The 13,840-nt window shown below is 53.2% G+C and overlaps 1 protein-coding gene across 1 annotated transcript in view; it reads right to left on the reverse strand.

The window, feature by feature from the left end:
* CNIH3 (cornichon family AMPA receptor auxiliary protein 3) overlaps positions 1–13,840 on the reverse strand; it is a 64,198-nt gene that overhangs the window by 29,887 nt on the left and 20,471 nt on the right. Inside the window, exon 4 of the mRNA XM_036277767.1 lies at positions 9,664–9,711. Within this exon, the coding sequence (XP_036133660.1) occupies positions 9,664–9,711 (48 nt within the window). The remainder of the gene's footprint in view (positions 1–9,663; positions 9,712–13,840) is intronic.

Raw genomic sequence — 13,840 nt, forward strand, 5'->3', positions numbered from 1 at the left:
TCCACCTGGCTGCTGGGAAGGGTGTCATGGTTCAAAGGCAAGAGGAGCCTGGGTCCCAGTCACCCTGGGAGGCAGTCCTGCGACACCCCGGCCTGGGCAGGCTCCCCAGCAGAATGAGCTCCCTCGTGTCTTTTTACATTTTTTAGAATTTTTTGTAAATTCTCACCTGAGGATATTTTTTCCATTGATTTTTAGAGAGAGAGGGAGGGAGGGAAGAAGGGAAGGAGAGAAATTGATGTGAGAGAGACACAGCGATTGGTTGCCTCCCGCATGCACCCCAACCTGGGTCAGGGATGGAACCTGCAACCCAGGTACATTCCCTTGCCCAGGAATTGAACCCTCAACCCTTGGGTGCACGGGCTGATGCTCTAACCACTGAACCCCCCAGCCAGGGCTCCCTCATGTCTTTTACTCACAGTAGAACCCATATCTAATACACTCTCCCGCTGCCCACACATCCTACAACACCTGGAGTTTCCTTCCATACTAATGAGAAGAGACAGTTACTTTGGAAAACCAAATTACTCCTATCAGAGGACCAATGATCTGGTGACCTCTCAGCAAAACCGCTAGAGACCATAACCCCTTTTGCTTCCAGGTCAGCCTGGGAGACTCTGCTTGGCTGACGAGCACAGGAAGGTGACGGGCCTCATTCCTCCGGTCCGCAGTCTGCGGAGACCACAGGGGGAACTGAGTGATCGTCATCCGTGGTCACTGGGCTGCAGAGACTTGCCCCGCGGAAGGTACGGAAAGTCGCTGGCTCCTACGGAAGCACCAAGGGACAAAGAGGGACGGTCGGGCTCTGGAACCAGACCCATGAGCTGGGGTGGCCTTGAGCAAGGTGAAGGCGGGTCATTTCACCCAACTCTCAGGGTTGCTGTGAAGATTTAGTTACGCAGCCATCCTGGGGCCCCTCCAAAAACCCACTAAATCTGAGCTTCCCAGGACTGGGGTGCCGGGGAGTGTTAGTCAGCGTTCTCCAGAGGAAAAGAACCAACAGGATGTGTGTGTATATAGATATAGCTGTATCTACCTATGTCTATCTCTCTATATCTATAGGGAGAGAGAGAGATTGATTTTGAGAAATGGACTCATGCTATGTTAGTGGTTTGGTAAGTCCCATTCTGCAGAGTGGCCAACAAGCTGGAGACCCAAGAAGAGCCAGTGTTGTCGTTGAAGTCCAAAGGCTGTCTGCTGCAGAATTCCTTCTTGCTTGGGAGTTGGGGGTGGGGAATCAGTCTTTGTTCTATTGGGACCTTCAACTGTTTAGATGAGGCCCGCCCACATTCTAGAGGGCAATCTGCTTTATTCAAAGTCCACCAATTACACCCTCACAGCAACATCTAGAATAATGTCTGACCACATATCCGAGCCATCATGGCCCAACCAAGTTGACACATAAAAGTAAACACTACAGCCCTGGCCAGTTTGGCTCAGCAGTTAGAGCGTCGGCCTGCGGACCAGAGAGTCTTTGGTTCAGTTCCCGCTAAGGGAACTGTAGTTTGTCCCCAGCCCCAGCTGGAGTCGTGCAGGTGGCAACCAGTCGATGTGTCTCTCTCATGTTGATGTCTCTCTCTCTCTCTTTCTTCCTCCCTCTCTCCCTTCTGATCTATCTGATAATAAATGCAAAAATGTCCTCGAGGGAGGATAAAAAAAAAAAGTAACCACTACAGGGGACGGGCATTCGGGAATCTGTTTTTAATGATGTCTCCAGATATAATATGAGGCACCGCCAAGTGTGGGGACCACTCTCGGTGATGCACCCTAAGGTCACTAAGGACTGTTTCCGGGTCCCTCCCCACTGCCACGAGGACTACTGGACTTCTTCCATGTGTGAAGCTGGTTGTACCAGCCCACTTTAAACCCAGAACCAGTTTTCTGTCCTGTTTTGGGTCGGTAAGATGCTCCTTCCGCACACAGCCAGGACCCAGCAGGCTCCGAGCCCGGGCATCCCGGGCGGTCTGCAGCGGAGGCGGCAGCTGTCTGCACCCGTCTGCTGACCGCCGGCCTCTGCGGTCCGATCCCTCTCTCCCTCAGCGGAGCCAATTCTGCCGTTTCGGGAGCCTCTCAGGAGCCAGCAGCACACCCACCAGCCACCGAGTCACTACTATTTCCCCGAGTGTTTCTCCCCCTGGCCACCCGTGAGAAGCACATACGCAGCACCATCAAAATGCAGACAACTGGACCCCCCGGTACCCACGCCCTTTGCCCTGCAGCCCTGGAGTCCCTCCCGCTGCCACCCTGGGCTTGGCCACGTGCCTCACTTCTGCGACTCGGTCACTGGTAGATTTGCTGGAACTAAAGCTTGGGAACGCGCTTGTGTACATCCACGTCTTCTCCTCCTTCTCTGTGACACCATGAGATCAAGCCTGGGCTAGCCCCGGAGGACGAGCTGGAACAGAGCCGCCCTCCCCGCTGAGCCATCAGAGATTAGCTAATGGTCTGTTGACAGCCAGACATATGAATGAGCCCCAGCCATGACCAGAAGAACACCCCCTTGGCCCACAAGCCCAGCCAAGATCTGTGGGACCAACCAGATGCCCCACGGACTGGTGAGAAATAGAAACCTTGGCTGCTGTAGACTGGTTTAATACTCCGTCATCACGGCAGTGGGGAACTAACAGGGATGAGGCCCACCAGCGACCCAGACCCCACGTGTTAGGGCGCCGTGGGAAGGCCTCTGCTCCTCCTGTTCCAGCCCCTCCAGCCCCTGGTTCGGCAACCCCAGGACAGCACCACTGTCCAAACAGCGACTGAAATGCTCCATCCTTCACTCTGACTCCCAAGGACTTTGCCACAGAAAGTGTCTGAACATAGCCCTTGCCGGTTTCGCTCAGCGGTTAGAGCGTCAGCCTGCAGACCGGAGAGTCCCGGGTTCGGTTCCCGCTAACGGCACGTACCTCGGTTGCAGTTTGTCCCCAGCCCTGGTTGGGGTCGTGTGGGTGGCAACCACTCGATGTGTCTCTCTCACACCGATGTTTCTCTCTCTCCCTTCCTCCCCCTCTCCTTCCTGCTCTATCTGAAGATAAATGCAAAAATGTCCTCGGGTAAGAATAAAAAGAAAAAAGAAAGTGTCTGAACATAAATTATCCATGAGACATGGTTTCTGAACTAGTTGCAAGTTTTGTTCCAGGATATTTTTACTTTTCTTCCAACGTTCCCTCTAGGGGTGTGCTATCCTACCAGGAAGTTAAATGGAATTCGAAAAGAGCCATAAAGGAATCCATTTGGCCCCACCACGACTGGCCAAGCATACTATAGGGTCCCTGCGGCCTGATGCGGCTCTGGGTGTTTGGATCTTCCCTTCAAAACAGCTGAGCAGGATTACTGCAGCGATGGTCCTGAAGGAGCAGGTTTCAGAGAGAACTGACAATTTCCCCTAGCACGTGGTTGATTAAAAACCTGGACTCCGGTTAGACAGACCTGCCTGCAAATCTCAGCTCTATTAACTGACGAAATACCAGACTCAGAGCCATGTGCTTAACCTCTCTCGGCCTCGACTTCCTCATCCGCTAAGTGGAGCTACTTCCTGGGGTTGTGCGGATTGAAAGAGGTCATCGTTGTAAAGGTGTATGGCAGTCACTCAAGACATGCAAGCAGCTGTGACCACTGTCAAAGCTTTAGAAACCCCCCAAGAAACACAGGATTCTGACCTGGAAGACTTCTGAGTCCAGGCTGGTCCCTAAGGCATTCCGAACAGCGCCCTCTGAGTGTTTGCGTCTCTTTCCACTGTATGAGGTTTCTCCATTAAAACACACCAGCCCCTCCAGAGCCCGGCAGGAGGAACTGCATCAGCAGATACAAACCCTGAAATCGAGGCCGTGCCTGTGGCAGAGAAGCTCCAGCAACTAGAGACGAGGCACCATCTTCACCATCTGCCAACTGTCGTAATATTCGCATGACAAACATCGTGCTCCAAAGAGACAGGGGTCTTTCTCCGGGTCCTGGTAGATAAATGCGTTTAGTAGCCTACTCTTAGGTCAAAGAAATTGGGAAAGAGTTTGAAACTGTCTACTTGTAAATTTGTAGAGTCCGCCAAGGGCTAATCTCTGGCCCAGAATAAAATCACTTTTTTACAAAAGATTTCCCCTTTATAGAAGTGGCACATGTTCACGGCATCAGTTAGCTTTAGCCGTGATAATGCTGCAGAACAACTCACTCCAAAATCCAGTGCCCTAAAGCAATAATCATTTAGATGCGCTCATGCATCTAAAGGCTGACGGGGATCACGTGATCTAGGGAGCCTGGCTCTGAGCTACAGGTGGGCTCAGGTCTCCACTCCATGCCTCTCGTGGCCCTCGCACCGGTGGGTTGGCCTTGACGATGCCAGCAGTCAAGAGGACGTGCAGAAACACCCGGCGACTCCTAAATTCCCCGTGCACACTCGTGAGCCTGCTCGGGTTCCAGCAGACAAGCCCCATCACGCGGCAGAGGCCAGCACCAGGGGGAGGCAAATGCACACCGCTTCCGGCAAGAGGAACTGCACAGTCACACGCAAAGGGCACGGACACAGGCAGGGCTGCTGCAGGGGCCTGTGACCTGTGCCTTTGCACACAGACCACACTCAGAAGGACCCCACCTTTCATGAATGTTCTGCCATCAGCTCCGTAAAATTCTTAGTAACTTTTTAACGTGGAGCCTCAAATCTTCCTTTTTTTATTGAGCTTTGCAAATTTTCTGGCCAGTCCTGGATACAGGGGAGGGTGAAGAATTGGGAACAATACAAGCTGTCCCTTGAACAACACGGTTTGACCCGTGCAAGTCCACTTACACACAGATTTTTTAAATTATTGACAGTATTACAGATGTCTTCCATTCCCCTCATTGTCCCCCTCAACCCAGACCTTCACCATAGGCTATGCATATATGCATATATGTTCTTTGGTTACTGTCTTCCTTCCCCCCACCCCCCACCCCTCTCCCCTCTGAGATCTGTCAGTCTGTTCCTGGCTTCCATGGACCTATTTTGTTCATTAGATCCCACATATAAGTGAGATCATGTGGTACTTGTCTTTCTCTGACTGGCTTATTTCGCTTAGCGCAGTACTCTCCAGGTCCCTCCATGCATTGCAAAGGGTCAGAGTGCCTTCATTTTTTAGCTGCATCGTATTCCATTGTGTGAATGTTCCACAGCTTCTTCTATCCACTCACCTACGGATGGGCACTTGGGCTGTTTCCAAATCTTAACTATTATAAATAACACTGCTATGCACATAGGGGTGCGTATATTCTTTCAGATTGGTGTTTGGGGATTCTTAGGATATATTCCTAGAAGTCGGATCGCTGGGTCAAATGGGGTTTTTTTTTCAATAAATACCTATAGTATTTTGATCTGAGGTTGGGAGCCTGCGGATACAGAGCCGACTGGTATGCATCGACCTACACCGTTTTATAGAGGGAACTTAAACATATGCGGATTTTGGTATCTATAAGAGGACCCATCCCCCTGAGATACCAAGAAACAACTTAAGTTTGGGGGGGGTCAAAATTATATGCAGATGTTCAGCTGTGTGGAGGGCCAGTGCCCCTAATCCGTGCATTGCTCAAGGGCCATCCCCACCTCCTCTAGCCTCTGCTTTCAGAACCAGGACATGGAATTTCTGTGTTGGATTCAGGGTTCCCACCACTGAGTGTCACTTCAGACCTCGACCCCTGCCTCAGACAGGGAGGGGCTCTGATAAGCGCGGGAGGCGAAGGGGCACGGGGGCCATGAGGACGACACGTGTGGTCTGATCACCACCACGTTCTCTCCCTAATTAAACCTGGAGCACCTGCCCTCTCCCACCTGCCGGGTCACATCTCCCCCGTGAACTCAATCCCCACCCACTCACCCCCTTCCCCTCGTGGAGTGGAAGGGGTCCACCCACTAGAGCCCCTGACTCCCACGAATGTCACACCTGCTGTAAGACAGGACACAGTCTTAGGGAAACTGGGGTGAACCGGACAATCACAGAAATGTCACGCCAGCAGGGACATCCCAAACCATGCAACCAGGTACCCTTTCCAGGTAGGCTCAGTCTAACTCCACACCGTCTTGGACATGAGCGTGTCTCCCTTGACCTAAGGGAGGCGAACATTTCATGGCCCCCAGAACAACCAGCCCCAGGATTTGATGACGGCCTCTTAGATCTATTCTCATTCCAATCCGATGCTCATTTCAGTTCCTCCTCTAACTGCTCCCTGAACTTGGAGACGCAACAGCCTCCCCCCCACGAGGCCACTCTCCGTGCCCGGAAGCCGCTGTCAAGACGCCTCTGCTTTCATGCCTTCCTGCCCTCGGTCCTGTCCCTCCCCGAGACCCACAGAGCCCACGACACGCTCCTCGCCGGAACAGCAGCGTGAGCAGCCTGGCTTTTGCCGTGAAGAAATGAATCATAAGCACAAGTCAACACGAGAATCCTGCAGTTCAGACAATTACCCCCAGAACACGTTTTCTGGTAATTACAGAGCTGGAAATGGATCCACTGTGCAAACCCCTTCCTTTCTCCGGAGAAAGCTGAGGAGGTGGTTTAACAACAGCCAGCTGCTGAAACGCACCGCGTTGAGGGGTGTTGAGGAGACGCGTTCCAGTGCGTCCTGCAAGGTACGCGTCCCAGAAGGTGGTGATGCGAACCAGACCCGCTAACCCTTCCCGCCGCCCCCAACATGCACTCCAGCTGGGACTATGAACTCAGCAGCCCCTGCAGAATGAAACAGCCAGGGAGGGGAAGCTCGGACCATCCTGCCTTGTGACTCCGCTCATCAAATGACACTTACTGAGAGACTGGAAGGGGCTGCTAAGGGGAAAGCCACCAGCCAAGGGTGACCCCAGCCGGCGTCAGCGCCAAGTGTGTGCTCAGGGATGTTGTAAGGAGTTTTAGGCAGCAGATAAGGGTCAGGATGATGATAAAAATAACGTCTAATACATGCTGAGTGTTTCTGAGCTAGATACACATGTATTCGCTCATTCAATTCTCCCAACTCGCTGAGGGCAGGGCTGTTCTTACTGCCCCCCCCCCCTTAGAGTCGCACTGAGGGTTGCACAGCTCATCAGGGCAGCGGCTGCAGAAGCCTTAGTACCCACCACCCCCCTGCACCACCTTTCGGATGGAAGGAACCAGACTGGCAGAGAGAAGACGTTGACGGGGTTAAAATGCCAACGACAAAGAGGGGAGGAGGCCAGACAGGGGAAGGAGTGGGAGGGAAAGTGGAGCTTACAGACCTTCTGTGGCCACAGCGGGTACCACACAGTTCAGCGTGACTGTCAAACACCCACACGTGAGCGGGAAGTGTGCTAAAATATACAAGTTGCGTGCGATGTCATGGACACGACTGAAATGACGAAATGCAGAAGTCATGGATTATCCCAGTGTTCCCAGCGAGGATGCAGACTGTCGACAGGCCAGGAAGCTAGCTTCGGGGGTCCCCGTACTGAGGAAATGTCTCTTGAGCACCATTGGCTACCACTGCTCTTCCTGCGTCACAGATGTGACAGTGAGCGGAGCAAAGTCATCGTTCCAGAACTCCCACTGTCGTGCGGGAGACAGGCCCTCATGCCCCCAATGTGTCTGTGAGCTACCAAATTAAGCCAAGAAACAAGACCTCAGTGGCCAGGCCTCCCGAAACACCAACCATTTGAAATTGCATTCAGAGAGAAACCATGCTCGCATCAGTGAAAACGGCCTGGGGGATCCAGGGCCCAGAAACAGACAGGTGACGAACTAACAGAGCCAAGGGGCGGATGGATGTGCTCCCACTAGGAGGACTGGGCAGGGTGAAGACGCCACAGGAAATGATGTAAGATAGCCGAGGGGTGCTCACCCCCCAGTGCAGCTCCCCGTGGGAGCCAGAACACCCTTGGGCTGCAGCACATGTGAGGAGGCACAGTTATAAGACCCAAAGTCTTGAAGTTCGCGTTTCATCCACCTTGAACTTTCCTCCCCAGCATTCCCCACTATAATGACAGCCATGGCTTTGACGGCACGGACGCGGCAGAGGCACAGCCTGGGAAGGAGCAGCCTGGGAGAAAGGAACAGGCAAACAACACAACAAGGAGCTCGCAGCATCGTTTCCTGCAGTAACGTGTCTCCGTCTCCGGTTTATAAAAACGTACGCAAACCACATGGGAACGTGCACGTGATGATGCTAATCCTCGCCCAGCCTGCATACTTCCAAACCCTTGGCTTTGACTTTGAAAGGTCCAAGGGTGTGCACAGCAAGACCTTGGCAGAGGTAGCCACAGGCCATTGCCTGCTGTCTGGCCAGTCGATGGCCAAGCATATAGAAGGATGAGCAAGGCAAACGTGGTGGATGCGGATTAACACTCTGCCGGAGAATTCGGGAGGGTCCACTCTGCACGGGGCAAAAAGAGCGACCTGGAGTGTGAAAGGCACTTGGAGTCTTAAAGAACAAACTGGAGAGTATGTAGTGACAGCTGGAGTGAGTTACTGGTGCCCAAGACATCATCTGAGAAAGTGACTTACAAATCCGTGCCTTACCCTAATACCAACTGTATCTGATTTCTTAATCATTCTTTATCCCTCGGATCACTAGGATATTCCCGTGTGCTTTCATTCCTGAGCACGCGCGTGCACACACACACACACACCCGCTGTGATACACAGACGTGACCCTCTAACACACTGAGCTTCCTGGAAAACATGAAAGGACAAGTAACCGCTGGAAAAATGATGAACTTCTTGGTGAAGTTCTCTCTCCCAGTGAAAGATATCACTACTGAAATATTGAAAACACGTCAAAAGCTTGCAAAATTCTTTCCCTTCTATCGGTGCTGGCCCGGCATTTGGTTTCTCTCCTATTTTCTCCTATAAGGCTCACAAACCTCTCGTGAGTTGACAGGCAGCGTTCCTGTGGCCTGTGGCCTGTGGCCTATGGCCCACCTGCTCTGGTCAGAGGCCAAGGATGTCCTTTGGCTCGAGGCTAGAGACACTGCTTACTTTACCTGGGCGTTGCTGTTCTCTATACTTTGCTGCAAACACACACACACACACACACACACACACATACACTTTCCTGACCGGAGAGTGACAGACTGGTCTCTCTGGTCCCCAAGCCATGTCACAGAGTTGTGCTACATACCAGGCTTGAGCTGCACCCACATACATGAATATGCGTGCACATGTGTGCTTCCTGGGTATGTTTAGGGCAGCTGTGACCCTCTGCCCATCCATTCAGAACAACTCTCTGAATGCTTGGCTCCCCCTTTAATAACACTTCCTACCCCACCCTCCGACACTCCCAACGAGGCTGCCAATCAAACTGCAAAGCGGAGTGGCAGGCTGGAACCTCAAAGGAAACCCATCATCCAGTTAAAAAACTTCCCTAAGTCGGGGTGGGGGGGGGGGCGTTTCTGCGCCCAGCACTGGCGGGAACAAAGGCTGAGAGGCAACGTCAGCTGAGTGCCAGCCACCGTTGCGCAAAGATAAAGAGCAGCTGAATCCAGCCAAAGGGCACTTCAAATACCCAGTGCCATCCTGCCACTTTGATTGATGGCCACCCCTTCTAATTAGTTCCTCTTGTCTCTCGCAGCTTCCGAAGAGCCCATCGCTGGCGTCCACCGCCCCGTGCCCCGCGTCACTGGCCGCCTGGGAGGGAGGACGGGAGCAGGCACGGAGCCTCGCCCGTCACTGTGGGACCTCGCGTGACCGCGGCTCTCGCACTGACCTTTCGCAGGAGGAAACAGATGCGCTCAATGTTCCTCAGCCGCTCCCTCTATCAGGATGCACAAGAAAGAAAGGAGAGGGAGGTTAGAGCGAAAGAAGCCCCCACGTTCAGCCTCCGAAGAGGAGGCAGAGCCCCCCGAGCCCCCCCCCAGATGGCTTGCACGCCCCCACCGGTGGCTGCTCTGTCTCCCCTGTTACAGCCATTTGCTCTCGACAGAACTCCACCAGCAAACAGTGTGGCTCAGCTTCCCTCGCGGCCCAGCAGAGGTGCCTGTACTTTTTCTACAGGCAAAGTCTCTTCAACTTCCACGAACCTGTAAGATGGCCACACCGCTGACCAGGGGCCACGTGGTCACTGACCCCTGCAGCCTGCGGGCGCCCTCCCAGGAGGACTTCCCACGAGGGGATCAAAGAGCACACGTGCCCCAGCTGCTGTCTAAGGAAGGGAAGTTCTCTTCACATTGGCTTTCTTTTTCTAAAGTGAGTTATTTTTTTTCTTTATCCTCACCCAAGGACATTTTTCCACTTTTTGTTCAGATAGAGTGGGAGGGAGAGAGAGAGAAACATCAACATGAAAGGGACACATCGAGTGGCCACCACCCGCATGACCCAACCAGGGCCTGGGACAAACCACAACCGAGGTATGTGCCCTTAGCAGGAACCGAACCTGGGTCTCTCTGGACCGCAGGCCGACGCTCCAACTGCTGAGCCAAACCGGCCAGGGCTAAAGTGAGTTATTTAAAGGAAGTATTCTCCCCACTAAATCAGACACCAGCAGCGCCCCTGGGCTAAGACTTTTCAAGATGTCCAGTTCATCTCCGGGGCCTGGCTCACGGCCGAGGGCAGGTGCCGGGCTGGTGGCGGCCTCCCCTGTCCGGCAGTGACTTGGTTTCTGGAGCCACTGTGAGCACGGCTGTGGCATCTCCCATGTTCATTCATTACCAAGCCCACAGCTGTGACGCGGTGAGACTCCTCGGGGTCTCGAGAGCACAGGTGGCCAGGGCACTTCTATTTCCCGAGCTGCGTCACGAATGCAGTGATTCCTGTGCACCCTTTAGGCCCAGAGGAAAGAGCCCACCTCAAGACAGATGAGTGTCCACATGGCTAGGAAGAGAGCTCACGTCCTCAATGCATGTGCATACACGTGCACGCAATGTGTACACGCAAACATACACACAGAACCGAGCATCAAGGCTGCCTAAATGGAGGCTAATGGGCAAAGGTGTGGGACGCCAGGCGCAAACCAGGCTGGTACGGGACACACACCATCTCCTTCTCCAGCAAGCCAGGTGCCCTGAAGGACGTCTCTCATCGCTTCCCAGTGACACCAGATGTCCAGTGGGTACAAGGAAGGGGAAGGGCAAATGAGAAACCAGGAGTCAAACAGCATTCCTCCTCCTTCCCACCTCCCGGGAGGGGCCCACCCAGAGGGTCAATGACATCTGCAGTTTTAGGGGGTCTAAGCTCAAAGACCCAGCGGGCCTCATGCACGTTCATTTAGAAACACACCCTCCGTTCGGCAATTGCTTGTAACGCAGGTTCTCCTGTGGCTGTTACCAGCCAGTGAGGTTTCAAGCCAACGGGTCCTGAAATGCCACCGCAGGGGCTCAAAGGGGCTTGAAGTCAAGTTGAACAAGGCATCCAGCGCATTTAACTACCTGCTAGGGAGTCACATCATAAGAACTGGGAAAGTGTATCAAATATCCTTCCATTTAGGGATTGTTTTAAAATCTCAGACAAGAGTCTTGCCCCCGTGGCTTCAATCTGTCCATGAGATGTCCGGCCTTCAGAGCCCAGGCTACTTAATTAGTTCATTAACTAATTAGAAGTGTAGTGTAGCTTTAATCACAGGCGTAAGGAATTGAGTTCCAGCTTCAATGCTACAGAGCTTCACCTTCCAACATTCCTTCATTATTTTTCTTTTATTACTCACTGGAGAATATGTTTTTTTTAATTGATTTTAGAGAGAGAGATAGGCGGGGAGGGAGGCAGGGGGGGAAGAGAGAGAGAGGAACATCAGTGGGAGAGAGAAATATTGATTGGTTGCCTCCCATATGACCCCGACAGGGGATGGAACTTGAAACCTAGGTACACGCCCTGACCGGGAATCGAACCCTTTTGCTGAATGGCCAGAACTCATTCATTCTTTCATCAACAGTGACTGAGTGCCTCCTGTGTGCAGGTTCTGCTCTGGCCCTGACCTTTCAGCGAAGCTCCGTGGGACTTGGGCTCGTCCTCAACCCTTTGATCTGTGTGAGCTAAGAAACGCCACGGCGAGAGGAAGACAGGCCACGACAGTGCCTTGCGGTGTCACCCCCCACCTGCAGCCCGGCGTGCAGACAGAATCGAGCGGCGCACAGAGTTCTTCACCAGCAGTTACCCTGGGATCATTCGAGAAGGCTCTGGGTGTCCTCAGCGAGCTGTTTCTAGTCTCCGCCCACAGCTCGGGGAAGGGAAGCGGCTCTGGGCTTCCCTGGGATCCAGGGTGGACGCGCCCTCCCAGACCAGAGCCGCTCCGTGCACCTGCCAGGTACCGACAAGCCGGACGCGGAATGCTGGCGCCAGACACAGAAACATCCAGGAAGGAATGAGGCCTGGGCTGCCCTTCGGGTCTGGAGGAGCCAAGTGAGCACAGGTGGGTAATGAAAACAAAATGGGTTTTAATGATACGTTTCGCAAAATATAGTGAGTTTAGTGGAACTTGGGGATTCATTCAAGCAGCAAAATTCTGCTTTGCACATTTGACTTTGAAAAGGTTTGTCTCACCTGGCAGGTTTGCTCAGTGGTTGCAGTGTCGGCCCGCGGACCAAGGAGTCGCGGGTTCGATTCGGTCAAGGGCAGGTACCTCGGTTGCAGTGTCCCTGGCCCTGGTCGCGTTGTGCGGGAGGCAACCAGTTGGTGTGGCTCTATCACATCGATGTTTCTCTCTGTCTCTCTCCCTCCCTCCCTCTCCCTCCCACTCTATCTGAAAATAAGTAGAAAAATATCCTCAGGTGAGGAATTAAAAAAAAGAAGAAGAAAATGTTTGTCTCTATTTCGGAGAATCAACAGATATGATGCGAGGAAGCCTCAGGTATTATAAAATCAAGTCTCTTAAAGAGACGGCATCGAGTAGATGATAAGAACACAGGCTCTGCCCTGGCCTGTTTGGCTCAGCGATTAGAGCGTCGGCCTGCGGTCCGGAGAGACCCGGGTTCGGTTCCCGCTAAGGGCACGTACCTTGGTTGCAGTTTGTCCCCAGCCCTGGTTGGGTCGTGTGGGTGGCAACCACTCGATGTGTCACTTTCACGTCGATGTTTCTCTCTCTCTCTCTCCCACTCACTCTATCTGAACAAAATATCGAAAGAAAAAAAAAAAAAGAACACAGGCTCTGGGGACAGGCAGAGCTGGGTTCCAATCTTGACCTAAGAGCATTGTCCTTCTTCAGGGGGGCCTGTAGCTAAGAACAGACTCTTTGGCCCTGGCCAGTTTGGCTCAGCGGTTAGAGTGTCGGCCTGCGGTCTGGAGAGACCCGGGTTCGGTTCCCGCTAAGGGCACATACTTCGGTTGCAGTTTGTCCCCGGCCCTGGTTGGTCGTGCGGGTGGCAGCCACTCGATGTGTCCCTTCATGTCGATGTTTCTCACTCTCTCTCTCTTCCTCTCTCTCCCTCCCACTCTATCTGTACAAAAAATGGAAAAATATCCTCGGGTGAGGATTAAAAAAAAAAAAGAACAGACTCTTTGTCCCTGTCACTAAAGAATGTTGCCATAAGCCTTCCAGGTTTAGGTGGCATCACACTAGTAACTCCTGGTGTTCTTGCTACAACTTCCAACTGAAAAGATCAACAGAGCTATTCAAACAAAAGCTTGCCTTAGCACAGGAAACCAGGGCCTGGAAGGAACTTCAACTAAACACAGGCCGCGTCCTTTGAGCCTAGCAGGGCTGGTCTAGAGAAGGTGTGGAAGAGGCTCTGTCCACACGCATGGTCGGTCCCTGGCTCTGGGACATGAGCTGGCGTGACCAGAGGAGCAGACAGCCAACACCCATGCGCTCAACACAAGTGCCGCCCTCCTACTTCCCCTGCATTCACGCGTCTTTCTACACCTGCTGCAGGGCGGGGGCGGCACGCACAGCCCGATGAGCAAGACGCAGCAGTAAGGCCCTGGGGACGCACGCGCTGGAGCAAGGAGCCTCTCAC

This window comes from Molossus molossus, unplaced genomic scaffold, assembly GCF_014108415.1.
Source record: "Molossus molossus isolate mMolMol1 unplaced genomic scaffold, mMolMol1.p scaffold_m16_p_23, whole genome shotgun sequence".
In the NCBI taxonomy this organism is placed as follows: domain Eukaryota; kingdom Metazoa; phylum Chordata; class Mammalia; order Chiroptera; family Molossidae; genus Molossus; species Molossus molossus.